Source organism: Rhea americana, unplaced genomic scaffold (assembly GCF_003343005.1).
Source record: "Rhea americana isolate MKP2758 unplaced genomic scaffold, rheAme1 scaffold_5, whole genome shotgun sequence".
Classification (NCBI taxonomy): domain Eukaryota; kingdom Metazoa; phylum Chordata; class Aves; order Rheiformes; family Rheidae; genus Rhea; species Rhea americana.
The window spans coordinates 1,439,996-1,460,569 of NW_028186645.1; the positions used below are offsets into that span (position 1 = coordinate 1,439,996).

Here is a 20,574-nt window from a genome sequence, read left to right on the forward strand (position 1 = left end):
TCCCTGAGAACACCTTGAATACATTCATCTTACTATTTTGAACTTCTCAAAAGACATACACACAAAGAATTTTAGGAGAATATTCCTGGAAAAATAATTAGATAGATTTCTGTAAGTTGTAATAGCTTAGCAGTTTTCTAAAACATAGAATTTACTAGAATTTTTTTACACAAATGTTAGAAAACAATCAAACATTTCAGTTGACAGAATTTGAATATAAGAAGGTTTCAGTCTAAGAGGCCTGTCCTATACGAATTTATACACTCAGATTATATTTAATTGAAGAAAAATGTGAAAGTTACACTCATGCTTGGTTTTAACTGCCACTCTTTATTAAGACAGTGGTAAGAAATCATTAAGCTGCTTTACAGAATCAAGCAACCAAAGCAGCAGCAGGACCATTCAAAAGATAGGTGGTATGATAACAAAAGATCATGTAATACTCAAGAAATGATTTTGGTGTACATTATTTTGTACAAGTGCATGTATGTTAGAGAGAGGAAAAAGAAAGATATTGAGAAGCACCACAAAATCAGACCTGCATTAGACACAGAAAAGTAAAAAAAAACAGCCAGAATAAGCACCAGAAGGTGACCCCCACAAAAACTTAGAACTTTCTAGGCTGAGTGCTGGCTGAAATCCAGCTTTTTGCAGTGGCTTAGAACCGTGAGCAAGTAACTTCACTCTTACAGTTCAATTTCTCTTGTGTGCTGAGAAACAGCTCACTTGACACCCTCTTAAGTTATTGTTGACACCTCAGGGAATTTTTCTGTCCAATCAAAATAACCACAGGACCACATATTTTGGCTAACTGCTTGGGTCAGAGGTGCAGCAACACTATTTGAAAGGGTAGAGTCCTGTAAGTCATTGCATCAATGCAAATTCTGATGCAGACACTGTAGAAGTGACAATGAAGCAAGAAGCCGCTATYTTAATTCCTTGACTGATTCTATGTGATGCCTTATCCTTCATGCATCTTCTTGTTGGAGAAGGTACCCAGAACTACTGAAAATTCCCTGAAAGGCATAGCACTGCAGCAAAACAAGGCCTGTAGGCCACAATCAATCAGATTTGTTTGTCTAGGTCAAACTGCAGGATAAAGGATGTTAAAGGATGTTTTGTTCCTCAAATGAATAAACAGCWATTCTTTTGAGCAGAGGGACTGTCTAGATTGATGTCTACATCAGTCATTTGTGACACTTAATATTTATATCCATAAAAAGTAGAACAGCTCCAAGAAAGTTTTAGAAACTTACTTGGGAACACATGTGATGCAAGTCATTCCCCTGGGAAATAGAAGACCTGCATTTAACTCCCCATTCTCTATTGGGTAGTTCAGGATTTAAAAATAACCTCCCTTGCCGAGCTAAGTATCTTAATCAYAGGGCTACTCAGTTTAATGAGACATACACTCAGCAAAGTCTTTATGCTAGATCTCAGTCTGTAGGTGTGCCCTCCAAATATCAACTGAGATATTCTCATTAACATCATGTGTTAAAGGCCAAATCCAGGCTAAGARTCCCAGGAAATTTCAGACTAAAGGCTCTCATAAACTATCATTGGCATCCATCTAGTAGCYACTGTTAGCACCTAAATCCTGAACAGAAGTAACTGCATAACTATGCAAGTCTTCTAAAACTCTTGGATTTGATCCCTTGCCTCTTTTTATCCCAAATAAATATATATACACTGAGAGAAATGGTTTAATTCAGCTCGCAGACGACTGCTACTTGCTCTGCGAGAAGCCGTTTTGTTTTCCCGATTAGGTGAAGTGCTCTACCACAGCATCCCTAAGCCATGATTCACGCRGCTACGCCTGGCTGAGCAGGCGCGCCCGCCCGGGCTCGGGGGRCACCTTGCCCGGCAGGGCAAGCCTGCTGCGGCCGCCAGCCTCCCCGCGCTACCCCACAGCCTCGGCCAGAGCGGGAGCAGGGCCGCAGCCACCTGTGCAACCGGCTTGAGGGGAGCCACCCCTGCGCGCCCCAACCCGCCCGCGGCCGGGCGGGCATGGCGACCCCGCTGCGGCTGTGAAGCGGGAGGCGCTCAGTTCTGAGGGGAGCCAAGGGCGGCTTCTCCCCGCACGCCGATTCCGGGAACCCTCCGGGCAGGGAGGGCGGAGAAGACCGGCGCTTTCTAGCTCCTTCTCAACGGCACAGTACGGCGGGGCGGGGCGGGGCGGGGCAACCCCCGCGCCCGCGCCCGCCCCCTCCCGCTTCTAGGACGTTCTGAGGGGCGCGGAGCGGCAGATGAAGTCACCGCACCGCTTGCGCAAGCCCACGGACCCCTCCCCCGAGCGCTGCCCGCGCCCAACCGCCTCCCCGGGCGGCCACCACGCATGCGCCTCCCACCCCCCTACCGGCTCCTCAGCCGGGCTGGCGGTTGGACAAATAGGAGAGCGCGCGCTCCTGCAGCCTCCTGCGCATGCGTAAAACTCCCCCCGCCCTCACATTTGAGACAACGGCAACGGCGCGCGCGAGACTTCCCCCCTCCGCCCCTAACGGGCGCCTTTCGCGGACGGCTACTACTGGCTGCGGCGGGCTCGACCCCGCCCCCTGGAGGTGTGGGCGCGAGTCCCCGCCCCTCCTCTCCCCCCTCCCGCCCTCCGGCTTGCCCCCTCCCCCGTGCCTGTCAGTGAAGGTTCCCGATGGTTCTGGAAGGAGGTGGCCCCGGACCTATATAAGCCGAGCGGGCGGCGGGGGGCGCGCACTAGTGGAGACGGTGCGGTGCGGTAGAGGGCGTTCAGCGCTTGACTGAGGAGGCTAGCAGCCGTTCCCCCTGCAAAGGTGAGCGGAGGAGGTGGCCGTAGCTGGAGCCGGTGGCACACAAAGGATAATTACTCTAAGCGCGTATTTCCTATTTAGATTTGAGCGGCTGGTGCCTCCGTGTGGTGCTGTAATGAGGGTTAAAGCAGGCAAGCGCGTGGCGCAGGGCACGACCTTCTGGCTTTAGTCCCAGGCAGAGCAGACTTGGAAGGGTGGTAGGTCTCGGGAGGTCAGGGTTTCGCTGGAGGGAGGGAGCTGTGGTGTCTGAAGCTGTGTCTTTCTATGCTTAATTTCCTCTTCCAACAAGGTAATGGAAAGGGTAAGAACAGCAGGCAGCTCCTCATCAGGAGTGGGTGGAGGGAGGCTTAAATGGTGGAAAGATTTTTATATGTGTGTATGTATGTAACTCTTTGTCTCGGGGAGGGTTGTCCATTTGTCCATGCGGGCTCAGATCGATCTCTGCTGTGCGGCCGGGGAGCGCTTTGTGAGGAGAACTGCTCTCGCCTCGCTACAGCAGAGCGGCTGGGGGAAGGGGAGGCGGAAGCTCCGAGCTCAATGAATGAGCTCGGCCATGGCGGCACAAGATGGAGGGACCAAGACGGGCGGTTCTTGCAGGGAAAATGGATGAGGAAAGCGTGGGGTGCCGGGAGGGGAAGAAGGGAGGGAAAGCTCTACTCAGCAATGTGCTCAGCTCGTGGAGGAGGGTGCTCGCTGCGCGGGACTGGTGCTGTCAGCGAGTGGGTGGAGGAAGGGGGGGCGGTGGTAGAGGAAGGCTCTGGCAGTTTCTAGAATCTTTCATGGTTCTAACGGGAGCCTGCAGGGGGCGCCGCGCTGCGCCGCGCCGGAGGCTGATCTCGCTCGGAGCCTCTCGGCAGACAGTCGCTCTAAATCGCTCTTGCGAATTGTTTAAAGGACAGCTCCCATCGGAGGGCTTGCAGCCATATGCGATACTTGACTGACCTGCTTATTTCTTACCGTATTAACCGGAGTAGTTACGGATTAAAAGAAATCTTGGGGGGTAAAGTGAGGACGTGGATGGAGAGTGCCTTTTGTATAGTTTGAGTTTTCTCACTGGAGAGGGATTCGTAAGTAATAGATGGTGAAGTTTGAGTAACACGTGTCTGTGTGGCAAAGTCGTTTAACCAGACTGCTGCTCGCATGGTAAAGGGTTCGGTAAGTTCTGTGAAGATAATTGAACAAAACAGGAGCTGAATGGGACAAAGAGAAATCATTCTTTTACGYTGAGGCTTTTAATGGACTGGAGAACAATTCAACCCTTATCTCTAAAACATTAGGTCATGCTTTCAGTAGGATTTTTCTTTCTGGCAAAAATACGCAGTATTCAGCCTGTGGTCGGGGGCGAAAAAAGTCCTGAATTAATGAACAAATTTTACAGAGGAGAGGTGATGTTGTTCTACATTATTCTAAACAGTATGAAACAAAGTGAATGTCAAGGAGAGTCTGTAGTTCTAATTTCAGATTGGTTCTCAAAGTTCAGAAAAGTTTAAATTATTACAGGAAGGAAGCAAAAACTTCTTAACTTACTGTTGTTGAGTGTTGTATTAGAAGCCACATAGTATCTTGACCTCGAAATCACAGAATGGTTGAGGTTGGAAGGGACCTCAGGAGATCCTATGGTCCAATGCCCCCTGCTCAAGCAGGGTTATCTAGAGCATGGTAGACAGGGTTGCATTCAGGTGGGCTTTGAACATCTCCAGAGAAGGAGACTGCACAACCTCTCTGGGCAACCTGTTCCAGTGCTCCATCACTCTCACAGGGAAGAAATTCTCCCTCACGTTCAGGCGGAACTTCCTGTGCTTCAATTTCTGCCCATTGCCTCTTGTCCTGTCACATGGGACAGCTCAAAAGAGTTCATCCCCATCCCCTTGACACCCTCCCTTCAGGCACTTAGAGACATTGATGAGATCCCCCTTCATTCTTCTCCTGGCTAAAGAGGCCAATGCAATTGTCATTGCTTGTAGATGGGTATATACATCAAATGACAACTGGTTCAGATGGAATTTCAACTTGCCTGTCCTTTACAGATGCCAGAAGCTGTGCAGACTCAAGATCAACCAATGGAGGAGGAGGTGGAGACTTTCGCCTTCCAGGCTGAGATCGCTCAGTTGATGTCTCTGATCATCAACACTTTCTACTCCAACAAGGAAATCTTTCTGAGGGAGCTGATTTCCAATTCATCAGATGTAAGTACTTGACCTCCTAGAAGAGCTTGTTTCAGTATGGTTGCCAGAATTCTTTGGAGTAGTCAGGGAATATTAAAGCCTGTCTCTTCTCTTACAGGCATTGGACAAAATCAGATATGAGAGCTTGACTGATCCAAGCAAGCTGGATTCTGGGAAAGATCTGAAAATTAACCTGATTCCAAACAAGCATGACCGCACTCTTACTATTGTGGATACAGGCATAGGGATGACCAAAGCTGATCTAGTTAATAATCTTGGTACTATTGCTAAGTCTGGTACCAAGGCTTTCATGGAAGCACTGCAGGCAGGGGCTGATATATCCATGATTGGTCAGTTTGGTGTTGGCTTCTATTCTGCCTACCTTGTTGCAGAGAAAGTGACTGTGATCACCAAGCACAACGATGATGAGCAGTATGCTTGGGAGTCATCAGCTGGAGGATCTTTCACTGTCAGACTTGATAATGGTGAGTGTTCTATGTTTCTGCTCTAGTATATTTTCAAAAGATACCTGTTACTCAGGTTCCTACTCCAGATACTGTACAGCTCAGTAGCGTCAGTATATATAGTATGGGTATTACTAGTCACATGGCAGATGAAACACAGCTACAGTGGTAAGTCTCTTCATGTTCCATTGTACACTGAACAACCGTTCACATGCAATGGGGGAATGGCTGCATTAAATGATGCATTACAGTGAAGATGAAGCTTTTTTTAGCTTGAACATGGAAATATTCTTGTAGACTCCTACAGCTCTACAGTTCAAAAAAAAAAAAAAAAGAGCTGATTAACTTGAGAAAAGTTTATTCCAAACACTTGTTGGATATTTGCTAGTTACAATAGGCGTGACTGGAGTATTTGTAAGGTGGTTTCTGTACACAGAAGCTTACATTTTCTCCAGTGGTGAAGAAACTCTTGATACGGGAATACTTTTTATACAAGGGTACTTTAGAACCTACCAGAGCTCGGTCAGCTTTTGCACAACTAAAACTTCTAAACTCCGTTCCAGGGGAACCTTTGGGCCGTGGAACAAAAGTTATTCTGCACCTTAAAGAAGATCAAACTGAATATCTGGAAGAACGGCGAATCAAAGAAATTGTGAAGAAGCATTCTCAGTTCATTGGCTATCCTATTACACTCTTTGTATGTATTTTTCTTGAAATAATTGTCATGTTAAGTGAAATTTTATTTATAATACAGAAAAGTGGTTTATGCTAGATGCATTTCACTAAATTTGTTAAAGATACTATCTAGATAACTCTTGATCAAATACAAGTTTCTTAATCCAAGCTTTATTTTTCAAAGATTAGTAAAAGTATTTTTTCAAGCTTGAGGTTTGGGGAGTGTGATACTGTGTCTTGATGTAGTCTCACTGTAAATTCAGCATGGTGAAATGAAGTGGCATAAGCTATCAAGCAAATGAACCAAAACACCATTTTGTCTGRCACCAGAACATGAGTGCTTAATTGAATCTAGGAGAAAAATTTCACAGTGGGTTCATGTAATTTCCAGCTTTGTTAGACTGCAAGAGATCTTAGAGCTATTCGGAAAAAGTTTAGGTTTCTTAATGATCTTTTTTTGTAGGTGGAGAAAGAACGTGATAAGGAGGTGAGTGATGATGAGGCTGAGGAAAAAGAAGAGGAAAAAGAAGAGAAGGAGGAGAAGACGGAAGATAAACCAGAGATAGAGGATGTTGGTTCTGATGAAGAAGAAGAAAAGAAGGATGGAGATAAGAAGAAGAAAAAGAAGATTAAGGAGAAGTATATTGATCAGGAAGAGCTCAACAAGACCAAGCCTATTTGGACAAGGAATCCAGATGACATTACCAATGAGGAATACGGGGAATTCTACAAGAGTCTAACCAATGACTGGGAAGACCACTTGGCAGTCAAAGTAGGTTTTTTGTCAGTTTCTCTTTTGTAGTCAAACCCTATTTGCTAGAGCTGGAGGCTGTCTAAGCATGCTGCTGAACTTCAGTCCACTGCCTTGGGTATTTTGTGATAAGATGCTCAATTTTTGGAGCAGTGCTATTTTTAGAACACTTCCATTATGTGATAGTTATGCTTACTAGTAGAGTTACTCTGGCTGCTGCTAGGGTTGCGATTATAATATTCATCAGATCTGTACTTCAAATCTATTGCAAAGAAATGTGAGTGGAGCTGTTCTCTCACTTTGAATAGCTTAGTAAAGACTTAAAAAAAAAAAAAAAAAAAAAAAAACTTTAGTAAAGACTAAGCAAATTAACACATAAATTGCAAGTAAAAGTAAATGCAGCTGTTGCTTAGTTCTAGAAGTGTCTGTAGCTAAAGGGGGATAGAGAGGTGGTCTGAACAGTCATCTTGATGCAGCCATAGAGGTGTTAATAAGAATGCACATCTTTCATAGAGCGTCACTGTAGAATACAGGGAGCTAAGCATGTTTTTGGAATCGGTGTACTTACTAATAGCAACTGAACAGAACTTCAGATGTCTGTCTGGAGAAAGTTTTTGTTTTTGGTCACTGTCTCGCCTACTGCTAAAAAGCTGGTGAGAGCCCTTTCCTGGACTACTTTAATTTGGGTTAATTAATATTTACTTCCTGCATTTGAAGATAATGTTGAAAGAGTGTTTAAATAGGAGCCATATAAATTGCAGTAAAATAAATGCTTAGTCTTGTTTTTTTACAGCACTTCTCTGTGGAGGGGCAGTTGGAATTCAGAGCGCTCCTGTTTGTCCCACGGCGTGCACCCTTTGATCTGTTTGAAAATCGGAAGAAGAAAAACAACATCAAGTTGTATGTACGCAGAGTTTTCATCATGGATAACTGTGAGGAACTCATTCCTGAATATTTGAGTGAGTATATTCTTTTAAAGAGAATGTTTCCTGTAATGCTAGAGAAACTATTTAGGCCATTTCAGTCTATCTTCATGCTTYAAAGGAATCTGGGTGGAAGACCAAGCTGTAAAAAGCTGATCAGAAAATGTGTGAGCAGTAAAGTACTGTGTGCTTTGTGTTGCCCAGGATTCTGCAGAAGCCAATTAATAATAAAAAAAAAAAGGTTAAATTAAAAGGTGGCTTAAGTGGTGAATTACCTGTTTCTCTTGACCTGTGAAGTWAATTCTCACCATCTTGTTGCAGACTTCATGAGAGGTGTGGTAGACTCCGAGGATCTGCCCCTAAATATTTCCCGTGAAATGTTGCAGCAAAGCAAGATCCTGAAAGTGATAAGAAAGAACTTAGTGAAGAAATGCTTAGAACTTTTCACTGAGCTGGCTGAAGACAAAGAGAATTACAAAAAGTTTTATGAACAGTTCTCCAAAAACATCAAGGTTCGTAGTCTTTCTGCTTAATGAACATCAGTGAATTAAAAAAAAAAAAAAAAAAAAAAACTAGTGTGTTCTTTAGTATTTGTATAATACTGAACTACCGCAGTTCAGTTTTGAATCATCTGGTAGTTCTGAGTTTGTTTTCTTTTTCTAATTTTCAGCTCGGTATACATGAAGACTCCCAGAACCGCAAGAAACTGTCAGAATTACTGAGGTATTACACATCTGCATCTGGTGATGAAATGGTTTCTCTGAAAGACTACTGTACTCGAATGAAGGAAAACCAGAAACATGTTTACTATATTACTGGTGAGTTGGTACTGGAAATAGTATGTGAAAAGTACACACACACTTAACTATTCTTATATTCTTATCTCAAATAGAAACTAAGTTACGGTAATTTTTCCTGTATTTAGAAAGAGAAATTACCTTAATTTAAGTGGAGAATTTCTTGATGCAACAGCGTAAGCCTGTAAAAAGTTACTGATTTCAGTTGGTATGCAACCAAGTTGCATTGCACATAGGTCATTAGTCGAGGCAGCAATTCGGATACGTGATAGAGCAGTCTTAGCATGCCTCCTGAGAAGATGGAGGTTGCTATGTAACTTATTGCCATGTATTTTGACTTCAGTGTTCTTTGGCTAAGATAAGAGCATCTGAATTACACTTGAGATTCAAAGTTCAAACTAGTTTAGCTATTTGGTTAACAGATGCTGAGGCTGTTCTGAAAAGGCAAATATCTAGAAACTAAGCTATATAGGGCTTTTCATTTTGTTCCTTTGTTCTCCATCCTTGGCAGGAAAGGGAAATTTCTTCCCTAGCATCCTAGGAAATTCAAACATACTTTCAACTCAGCTAAGTGTTTGAAATTGTGTTGAAAAGGATTGAGGCTCTTCAAGCCAGCCTGATCATTTCAGCCTGTCAAACCAGCTTAAGTCCTTAGCTTCCATAGGATGGCTGTGAAGCATCAATGGAGACCTACATAGGTTATTGTAGAAAAGAAGTTGCCATGTTTTAGTGCTGAGGCTTGAACAGAGCTGGAATTCTCATGTCTTGCAGGTGAAACGAAAGATCAGGTGGCTAACTCTGCTTTTGTGGAGCGTCTCCGCAAACACGGCCTGGAAGTGATCTATATGATTGAGCCTATTGATGAATACTGTGTGCAGCAGCTGAAGGAATTTGAAGGCAAGACCCTGGTTTCTGTAACAAAAGAGGGTTTGGAGCTTCCAGAAGATGAAGAAGAGAAAAAGAAACAAGAGGAGAAAAAAGCCAAGTTTGAAAACCTCTGTAAAATAATGAAAGATATCCTTGAAAAGAAAGTAGAAAAGGTAAGTATAATACTGCTCATACTTAGCTTGTCTGCATGTAGCAAAAAAAAAAAAAACCTCCTTTGCAGATAGCTCAGAAACAAAAGCTTAAATGTAGTATCTGTAACCTCCTTTTTCTCTGAAGCCACAATCGTTCTGCAGAATATCTTGCTTTTACACGCTTAGCCTTTAGTTTTGTGAAGTAAGGTGTATCTTGAATACAGTGACTTCATTATTTTAAATTCTTCAGCTTTTCCATGACATTGATGCAACTTCGAAATGTTACTGTTGCTGAAATTGAGTGTATTTGCTCAGGTGGARGTACTGAAACATTTAATCTCTTGCTTTGTTCCTATCTCAAGGTGGTTGTGTCCAATCGTTTGGTTACTTCTCCATGCTGTATTGTAACAAGCACGTACGGCTGGACTGCCAATATGGAGAGGATCATGAAAGCACAGGCATTAAGAGATAACTCCACGATGGGATACATGGCAGCAAAGAAGCACCTTGAGATTAATCCTGATCATTCTATCATTGAAACACTGAGGCAGAAAGCAGAGGCTGATAAGAATGACAAGTCTGTGAAGGATCTTGTCATCTTGCTGTATGAAACAGCACTCCTTTCGTCTGGGTTCAGTTTAGAAGATCCTCAGACACATGCCAACCGTATTTATAGAATGATCAAACTTGGTCTGGGTAAGTTAAAAACGTGTTTTCAGCTCTCCAGTAAGCTCTGATTTGGCTTACATGTGTTTTGGGGCAGTCAGTGTCTCCAAAACAGTGGAGTACATGGGTACTTCGAAAAAAACCTGTGGAAAGGGGGGATCCTTAGGTATTGGAGTAGTAAGATAACTAAAACTTCTGAGTTCTGTGACTGGCATTAATTGTTTCTTTCTTCTACAGGCATTGATGAAGATGATACTGCTGCAGAGGAAGCTAGTCCAGCAGTTACTGAAGAGATGCCACCTCTTGAAGGAGATGATGACACATCACGCATGGAGGAGGTGGATTAGAACAGTTTACAGGAACTCATGAATGTTTCCTTGGCTAATATGAATAAGTTATATTTTGTATATTATGAATGTTACCTGCCAAAAAACAAATCTTTGACAACTTTGTCTGCATTCCCTCCTTATTTTCAAAGATGTTATACCTTTATTTTTGTTACATTGCTTTTTTTCAGCTGATGTGAGATACAAATGCCATTGAGGGAATACTTTCTTTAACACTGTACAACCCTAGACAGGCAAGCAAGGAGTAGTTATTTTTGTCTGTATTAGCTGGTTGCAGGTGGCAGGGTTTTTGACTTATTCTTAATTGCCAGAAATTTGGGAAAGAAGTAACAAAAGATGGTATGACATCTGGATGCTAAAGTTGTAATAAACATTCTACAGCTCTTCAACTCTACATACATCTAACCTACAGTACCTAGTAACTAGGTATCTATGAGAGCTGAAATACTTGGGGAGGCTTTAACCCTTTTGCTCCTAACAAGGTCTTGATGTTAAAAGTTGTTTTTTATACTGTATAAGGATTCTGGATTGCACTCTACCATAGAATAGAATCCACTGTAAATCTCTATTGTGACTTAATGCAACTTTGCATGTACAGTTCAAACCTAGAACTGTAAGAATAAAAGTGTTATGAAAGAATTTTGTGACTGAGTTGTCTGTTAACACTGAGAACTAAAACTTACTCTCCTAGGCATTGGTTGCTACTTTGGATTTCAAGTATTAGCTGTTCTCTTACATCAACAGGCAGTACCATTCGCTCTGCACTGCCTCTAGAAACTTAGCAGGAACGTAGAACTACTTTTCAAGGAGCTTAAGATAAAGTGATGGCTTTTCTGCATGTAGAGTACTGCCTTGTTGTACAAGTGTTTCCTCTCAGCTTTTTAGAAACTACAAAATTGTGCCAAGTTTTGCATTCACTGCTTTTCCTCGAAGGAGAGTAATGAAAGGAATTGAAGGTGGTTGACAGCAAACTTGAGCAAGCTTTATTGGCTGCTAAGTGCCTGTTGCAGATGAATTAATTGTAAACTCCATTTGCTTAAGTATTCACAATGAACTTGTTTCTACTTCAGCATATGTACTATTAGTCAAGTACAAATAAAAGCAAAGGGTTGGAGATAGATAGTTTTCCATTACATTTTGTAGAGGCACAGTAGCTCCTTCAGCAAGTGAACAGTGAAATACAGGTTACCAGCTGTAAATGTGTGGTGGAGGTTAAAGGTTCTGGAGTGATACAGCCAGCAATATAGCACCAAGATGGTGCTTAATAACTTCCAATCTGTCTTGAAGGAGACAGGTCAGAAGCTACTCTAGTTCTCCTCCCAAGTTTGGAAGTGCAGAGAGGGGAAGATCTGAGCAGCCTTTCCCTGCTAGGTTTCCTGTTCTGATCGGGAGCTCCTATCTGTTTCTAAATCATATAAGAAAACCTGCATTTGGAGGTCCTAAGTTTATTTGTTTTTTCCCCTTATATAATAAAGTAACATTGGTTTTGAATGTAATACTGGCTTGGTTAATTTGGTTCTTCTGTTCATAACATAATAGTATTTTTCAGGTATCTAAAATGATAAGCTTTTTTCTCCAAAGATGCAATTTTTAACACTATATGTTGTTGCTGGTTCTTCAGCATATTGCACATTCATGTTGAAGTTGTGTTTTTTTCTGGAGATAGATGAAGTCTCACATGCGCAGTCCATAGAATAGACAAATAGGTACATTAAAGCAGTTCTGCTAGCTGATGGGTTGAGACACCTTTTTTGGTACTTCTTCAAAGGCTAACATTCTGCGTTTCAGTTTAGTGGATTGATGTGTTAATTTTTTTCTAAATCATTTTTCCCAATGTGAAATCATGAACTAGGTTATGAAAATATAAAGCACCTTCAGTACTGTTTAAGTAATCCCTAAAGGCCTAACATACCTTTACTGAAACTTTTTTACTGTATTCTTTGAAGTATGCTTGAATTAGATTGTGCAATGCTACTGCAATAGATACTTACACTTGCCATTGATAACTGGGGTTATGTACCATGAAAGAAAACAGGTATCAGTGGCATCTATTTCCTAAGTTTATGAAAGTAACTTGCAAAAGACTATCCTCTCACTTACCAGCGCTTGGTATGTCTCTTCATGTGCGCAAAGTTGTGTGTCCCCCCTGCCCTGTGCCTCAAGCTCTTGCTAACTAGAGGAATTGTTAATTTTTTTAGCATTTGGGAGACGGCTAAAGARAAAAAACAGTCTGTGTGGTGTTTGTCATCCATTCTTAATGGAAGACATTAATACTGTGTCGTTAAAGTGTCCAGGATCATTTTGCATTACAGGCATCTAAAAAAGATTGCAGAAAAGATTGATATTTATAAAAGTTACACATCAAATAAGCAAGGTAAAGGTAAGAGAGGTCAGAAGATAAACATCTTTTTTACCGGCTTGAAGATAAGATCTATTCCATTTTCAATGTCAGTATTTATAGTTAGCAGGTATTGAGTTCTGTTCTTCAGTGCTCTTGTTTAAGCAGCATTAATAGGATGAGATGTCTGTTTTATACATTCATTTTCTTCTGTTGCTATAGTAATGAATGTGACATCAAAACAGTGCCCTGGTGTCTTTAAAGTTCTAAGAAGAGTTGCACAGTAGGAGATGTTGGTATATCAGCACTAACTTGCAGTTTGGGACATGATAGACATGATGATCAAAAAAGGTAATAAACGTGTCTTGGGTGATGCTCAAATATTAAAGGTTACAGGGTTGATTGGTTTCAGTCAAATAGGTATTTTYTCCAAAGTCGCTGGCAGAAATTTTTAATTGGTAGAACTAGTCAAAAAAAAGGGAAAAAAAGGTTTGTGTTTCAAAAGTTGAAAGAATTAATTCTGATTCACACTTGAGATACTGGCATGGAAGTTTTCTGGCAGACTTGCAGCTAACAATACTGTCTGCCTTCAGGGACAGGAACATGACTTAGAAAATAATGACGATCAGCATTTCTAATCTTTGTCAGTGAAGTCATGAGCTCAAGCTTTCACCTCCCTTGAAAATTGTGCCTGTTAAAAGATTTATCTCCAGCATTTCTTCGAAGTGTGAACCTGTAACTTGCTCAAAATGCTGAGTACAAGTGGATATTTCAGAGTTGTTTCCTACCTTACAGCATGAGAGCAGTCCAATGTTACACATCTTGTGAAAAGACTACAAAGGCAAAAAGTCCCGCTTCTGCACAGTGTGGAGATCCCTTCTCATTTATCATACTTACGCTGAAATATGTAGTATGTTAATAAACCCATAATCAAAAGTTCTCGTGTTCAACTACCTTTATGCTGCAACAAGTCCCAGTATTTTTTTTTCTGTAGCACACATTTTGTTACTATTACAAGGGTTCATAGCTGCAGAGCACCATAGTGAAACTTCCAGGAAAGGCAGCACGACACCCTATAGTAATTCTAGGGGTTTCCAGATTCATGGTGAGTACTGCTTGGCGTGCTGCTACAGTGAGGCTCGTGGTACAGTGTTGCGTGGGGTTTACAAGTTCATTTTTTCCAAGCAGAAATGCACAACAAAGAGCAGAGGATTAGATAACTGTATTAAAAATGTTTCTTGTTACTCAAGCTRCACGACACTGGGGCCATCACTCTGAACAGTGATTACAAAAACCTTTTTTCATAGTGTGGTATTGTGCTCTCTCCTTCCTTGCCATCCAGATTAGAGACTGCACAACTGACAATCAGCGGTTTCTTTTAGACTCGTCAAAACTTTTCCCTGCTGATACTGTGTCTTAAAAAATCAGGTAGCGGTTAAGGCCTTRGGGATACTGGCTTCAGAAGCGTTTGATTCTACTGCTGTCTGAAAGGAAACCTGCTCCACTTACGAGTTTGGACTTGCGAACCTCAGGAGCTGCAGTGCTGGTGCTCCTGTGCTCTGATGACCCTCCAGCACAGTTCAGAATTCACATGAAGGCCGAAGGAAGGAGMAATGGTTTCCGTTGTCCTAGAAACTGGAACAATTGACTGAATTTGATGTGCTTTCAAGCATCACAGGGGAAAGAGCAGAATAAGGAAATCCTGTCCTGTAATGAATGAGGGGAGACTGGATTTCACTTCACAGAATAAAAATACATCTAGAATGTGCTATTGATAGTCCCTGCATATGAGCAGTGCCTGTTGTATAATGAAGAGCACTCATTGATACGTCTTACCAGAGGAAGGGTCTGTTCACATAAGTAGCGTTCATCTGCAGTTGGATCTGAGACGCRTTCTTAATCTGTTTGTGGAGTCTTACGATTTTTGTAGAAGAAATTTCAGCAAATATATTATTTTCAGATAATCTGCCTGTGCCTAACTGAAATTTTTCTCCTCTCAGGATTTGCTTAATACTGAGGGAATGATGAAGAGTGACATGAATTTCAGGTATGTTTGTATGTTTCTGATGCTTTGTTATGTAGTAATTTTGTTTAACTATTAAACAAAGCAAACCACCTAAGAAAAATTCTAAAAGTAAGTCGTATCTAAGGATGAAAAATACTTACAGACAAACATTTCTATTGTTTTAATGGTACATTACACAACTAATCATTTGTATAAAGCATTGTACTTTTTTAAAAATTAGGGTAAAAACCTTCTAGTGAATAAAACTCCATCCAAACTATGGTGGATCCAAGGAGGAGCAGATGTAGTTATGTCAGAGAAGCATTCGGTGTCCTTAGCAGCAGCACGAAGATGATGAGATGGAAAAGCACGTTCTTTCATGCTAAGGTGCTGTGAAGATTTGGCGATGAGGAAAGATTGGGGCGGGGGAGAAAGGATATTTGGTGAGATTAGGGTTAGCATTTTTACAGTAGCTCTGTCTCGGAGGGCAGACGATTCTCTTGAGTAGTTAGATGGCTACAGATCAAGTAAATTCTAAAAGATGATGTTGGGTTGCCTTTCTAGGTTAGGAAATACRTTCCGTATATTTTTCTATAACAGCTTTTAAAATAGCAAAATCTTTTTTCTCTCCTGAGGAGAGGTCTTTCCAAGTACTGTCTTTCTGTTTCACTAGCTTTTCCTAAAGCTGTATTTAAAAAACTGTTAACGAACTTATGTTGTAAAGTAGGAAGTATACAAAAAGATCTATACAGTAATTTCTAAAATGACAAATGTGACAGTCTTTCGTGCAAAATATCACTGGGATTATGTTCTCTTTCCTAAAATGCTTTCCAGCATTCTTGCTTTGATTTTGCTGGCCCTGAAGGCAGATGGTTTTGTCAGCTGTAAGTCTGCAGGAAATCTTCGTGCCAGTATCTCAGTGATTCTGCTGGTAGGAAGTGGACATGACAATATAGAGCTCATCTAATTTACTTAGACTCATTTTATTTTAGTTTTTAAATACTTCTTCTAGTTACTCAAAAGTTAGCTCATTTGGACTGCATATGAATTTCATTAAAGGTAAACATCACAAAGAAATGAAACCTTTACTGGTGCACGAAATGCCAGTGGCAGTAGCTTTGGGAGATCTTTTCCATTTAGAAAATCAACAACTCATTCTTACACCTGGAAACTCAGTCCTTCCAGCATCCCACAGTGATGTTTACATGAAACCAGTAAATGATTTTAAACACCAATGGAAACAATCAGTGAGGAGAAAACTGCTTTTCCAAGAAGCTTAGTTAAATCGTGCAAGCTGTTCTAGAAATCTAGAATTACTGCRGAGACTGTATGGCCATAGACACCTGAATTTTCATCACTCATGGATATTGAACCTTCAAGATCTATGGGGTTTCTAGAGAACTCTGTTAGGGCTGCTATGCAACAACCTGTGCTGCACAAGGGGGATGCGTGAACAAAGAGCGAACATTTCCAATTTTTGAATGCACTGGTTAAAAAAAAAAGGGGGGAGGAGGGGGGAGAAAAAACTTCACATGACCTAAATGCAAGCGKGATTATAGATTACTTGTAATAATATCCCCAATACTTCGTCTTGTGATTAATATCTTGCAAAATTTCTTAATTTATCTAAAGCATAACATTCCTCTGTGCAGTGTTTGAGGTTGTAGAGTAGAATTAAGGTTTTAAAATCACAATTGCTTTTGTTAGAACTGGGTCCTACTAATTTATGAAATCCTATTGAAGATCCAAGCTGAATCTATACACCCAGGCAAATACAACTAAAGGCCTTGTTAAGTTTAGACAACTAGAGAAGGTCAAAGTCCATCTCTCTGTCCTTGTTATTGCTCTTTTTCTCAGGATCTGAAAAGAGGTGCACATTGATGGGATTGGAAAGGCAAAACTGCTGAGAGTAGCAATTCCCTCCTTCAGTCTTCTATTTATTTATTTATTTATTTATTTCYCCTAGGTAAACAGGTTTAGCTAGGTATGGAAACTTTGGTTAGAATTTTTGGTTAGAAATAAAATAGCAGATGTGGTGGTGGTATATCAATGGCTGAGATATTCCAGCTGTCTTTTCTTCCAGGTTTTTACTGAGGAGTTTAAGGCTATAAAGGTAGAACTGTATGTTGACTGCTGCTTGTTTTCTCCAGGTTCTTCAGTGGATGAGCTATAAAGTTTGCCAAAYTAATCTCTTCTGGAATTAATAACTTAAATGCATTAGCTATATGTTATGTGTAGTTATAGTACTAGTTTTGGTCACAGCTTACATATGTTGAAGCAAACTTGGAAGTGAAGCATCAAGGAGTTGGGAAATACACCTTTTAATCCACTGCAATCCTATTCGTGTCGTCAYAGAAGGTATCTAACACTTGAGTGCCGTGGAGAAGGTGAGGTAGGAAGGACATTTTCTACCATTGATCATGCAAATCTCTATACAGCATCTTCATTCCCAAGAACTCTCAGTTGGTATCTGAACTATTTCCAGCCCCATCTATCATAAGAGATGGCCAGATCACTCATGTTGTTCCCTATCTTTTCAGAGAATAAGCTGGAGCTTTTCTATCTCTATGTAGCATATGTATCAGCTTATTATGTAATAACTGATGAGAGGACTGTGTATACTCCTGACGMAGTAAAGGTGTTTTGAAAGGTTTAGTAAAGCTTGCTAACTAGTCAGAGAAGTAACTGTATTGCAGGAAYTCAATCCTGTCCTTCTTAGTTCACAAAGCCCTATTCAAACTGTATACTATATGTCAACTGCTCACTCTACCTGTCAGTAGTATAACCAGAGTATAATGGTAGTATAACCAGAGTCCTTAACAGAAAAGGATGAAACTGCAAACAAGCAGCTGATTGATTAGAATCACTTATGCATCTCTTGATGTTCAGTCAGCATGAAATTCATTGGAAGTAGCGATGCAGATAAGTAGCAGTCTTTCCTAGAAGTCATGCACGTATTCAGGTGAATCAGAACTCCGCGTGTCAGAAAGCAAGCCCGTAAATATGACAAGACATTAAATCTGTTTATGTTAGAAGTAAAATTTAAATGGACCATAACATACCTAAGAGATGTCTTCAGAGTAACTTTATCTTTCTTCTATTGGGGTTAGATCAAATTACACATAGAAAATAGTGGTGACTYTGGCACAGCAGGGATGGACATGTAGAAAATTCAGAGTTGCAGTACCCAAATACTTAGCTGTATTATAAACTGCTCAAGCATCCAGATTACAGCTCATCATGTAGGTGGAGTGACTTCTGTCACTGTTCAATTGGGACTTCACATCCCATTTTTTTCGTATGATGTAATTACTGATCAGATTGAGTGGGAATGTGCAGAGGCTGTGTGCAGAACAAATGCATGTGACTAGTGTGTAACTGAGCTTTTGGAAATGGATCCTGTTCGTTCACATTCTGATCACCTCCCTTGCCTCTTGAGTATCCTAATTACAGTCTTGTACTTAAGGAGAAGACTGAGAGACCCGAGACAGCCAAAATACCATCCTTACTTTTATAGCCTCACCCTCAGAGAAAGGAAGGAATGGGATGCAGACAATCCAGGGATATTACTGCAAAATGCTCTGTCTTCAGAACCGCATCAGCCTCTCGAAGATATCTCAAGATGACTGAAGAGCTGTATTATTTCAAGTCAGGCAAAATATTTCCTCCCTGGTCCTCATGAACAAATGTGTATACCTGAAAATAAAACAGCAGTAGTCTGGCAAGTATCTAAAAAAATGAAGTTTCCTCTCCAAATGTAATTAGGGCTTTCTGGACTGTCAGAACAACTCTCAAGTCTTGGAACATATTTTCTGTAAGCTGTCCACTGTGTGCATCAATAACTTAGGAATTTCCAGGCAAAGTGCATCCGCTGATCACTGTGGGAGCCTGTGGGAGCAGCCCTTGGCTTCAGAGCAAGCAAGTGCTAGGAAACTTTAAACGTAACACCGTTACGACTGCATAGAAACGCTGTCATCAAAATATTGCAAAAAAATGGTCTGCACTGTAAAATCAAACTGTGCTTTAAAAGAGTAACTTAAATACACGAGGAACAGTTGGCTTTGGATTGTGTTTCAGCACCTGATGAGCATGTGCTCCTGTAAAATGAAGTCTTGTCTCTGGCCATTTCACTCTGAGCATGAATGATTCACAGCTTCACTACATAGAAAGGGGTATGAAGTAAAGGATAAAGCCAATTACTGTTATGCAAAACAGCAGTAAAGTGTTCACAGTTTGATGTTAACAGGAGGTTAGAGTCTAAAAAGTTTTCTACGCTGTTCATGGGTGGGAGCACTCATGAAGTATGAGATGAGACCTTGCAGTTTTTGTAGTATCCTGTTTCTAGCTTGCCACGACAGTATCCTGCTTGACTGAAATGTTTTTAATTTGATTAGAATGCTGCAGTGGATTGACCAAAATTCCCATGTTTTTACAATCATAGGCCTTCATACTGTGGCGCAGAAACTACAGGAGCAGTCCCTGTSCCTTCCCCTTGACAGCTCCTGGTGCCTTCGTTAGGTGTCGCTGACTACCCCACAGCTGGACTAGGATGTTTTCTATGGTAGGTCATCCACATTTATAAAAAATTGTATCCGTTTCAGAGCTAAAAATACTTGAGAGCTGTAGAAGTAGACATTTCATTCAAGAACCCTGTTACTTGTTTCAAACTTGCGTTCATTTTCCTTCAGGTGAAAGAACGGTACTTTTGACAGAGGTGGTATTCTAGGTTCCTCACCATGGAGACTGGCTGGGGTATGCTACACCCAGCTCCTCTGCCAGCATTAATAGTCAAGATCTTTCTAGCTCTTTTTGCTCTGAGGGAACCAGAGTTTTTACACTTTTCATCCAGAGCTGCAGAGAGAAAGAGTTAATATTTTCCCCAGAAGGGCTGCTGCAGTGCCTGATGAGTGCAGTATAGCAGCTGTGAGATGTGACTCCTTCTCTGGTAGATACAAAGTAGCTCATTTAAGAGGAAGGAGATTTCCTAGTTCCTTGAGGACATTGTATCTCATGTATCCAGTTGTGTAGGAGAGTACTGCTGTGTGTCTGTGCGTGTTCGGACTGTCCCTATTGGCAGGGCCGAGGAGCTTGGCACGGGGCTCATAGCTCTTGCTGGTTAAGTGTACCCATCGGAATATTTTCCTGRTGTTTGATCTGGGAGATGTTCTCAGAGCAGATCGAATGCATGGGTCTCAATACTCAAAATGCTTCTCAGTCATACTGCACCAACTAGGTGCAACAGAAAATTGGAAAGTTTTCTTGATAATCACATTGTGTATGTGCTTTGGAAATCAGAAACACAAAATCTCCCTTGGTGATCTACTTGTTATCTAACTCTACCTACCTATACTATATGACCCCACACAGGCTGGTGCTAGCAACAGTTTAGCTGTTACCATAGCCGGAACAGAGTCCTTCTTGTGAGCCCTGCTCTCAACCTTATGCTCAACTCACTCAACCTAACGATGAATCCCCAGTTCACAGGGCCACCTGCTAACAACTGTTGCTCGTAAAGGATCAGTAGCTCATTTTGGGTAGGCTTTTGGGGGAGAAATGACTCCAAGCCATGTGCTTGGATTAAGGCCCCTACGCGCTCATTCAAATCAGCTGGCACCACAGGCCCCAGCGTAGCACTTCTCAGATC

The 20,574-nt window shown here is 41.4% G+C and overlaps 1 protein-coding gene across 1 annotated transcript; it reads left to right on the forward strand.

Annotated features, from left to right (window-relative positions):
* Positions 1-2,675: 2,675 nt before the first annotated feature.
* HSP90AA1 (heat shock protein 90 alpha family class A member 1) lies at positions 2,676-11,226 on the forward strand. Its single transcript, XM_085317434.1, has 11 exons — positions 2,676-2,783; positions 4,808-4,966; positions 5,064-5,430; positions 5,973-6,106; positions 6,548-6,856; positions 7,629-7,794; positions 8,080-8,270; positions 8,429-8,576; positions 9,327-9,595; positions 9,937-10,270; positions 10,478-11,226. Exons 2-11 carry the CDS (start codon positions 4,808-4,810, stop codon positions 10,585-10,587), a joined length of 2,187 nt encoding a protein of 728 aa, XP_085173560.1. The 5' UTR covers positions 2,676-2,783; the 3' UTR covers positions 10,588-11,226.
* Positions 11,227-20,574: the final 9,348 nt, after the last annotated feature.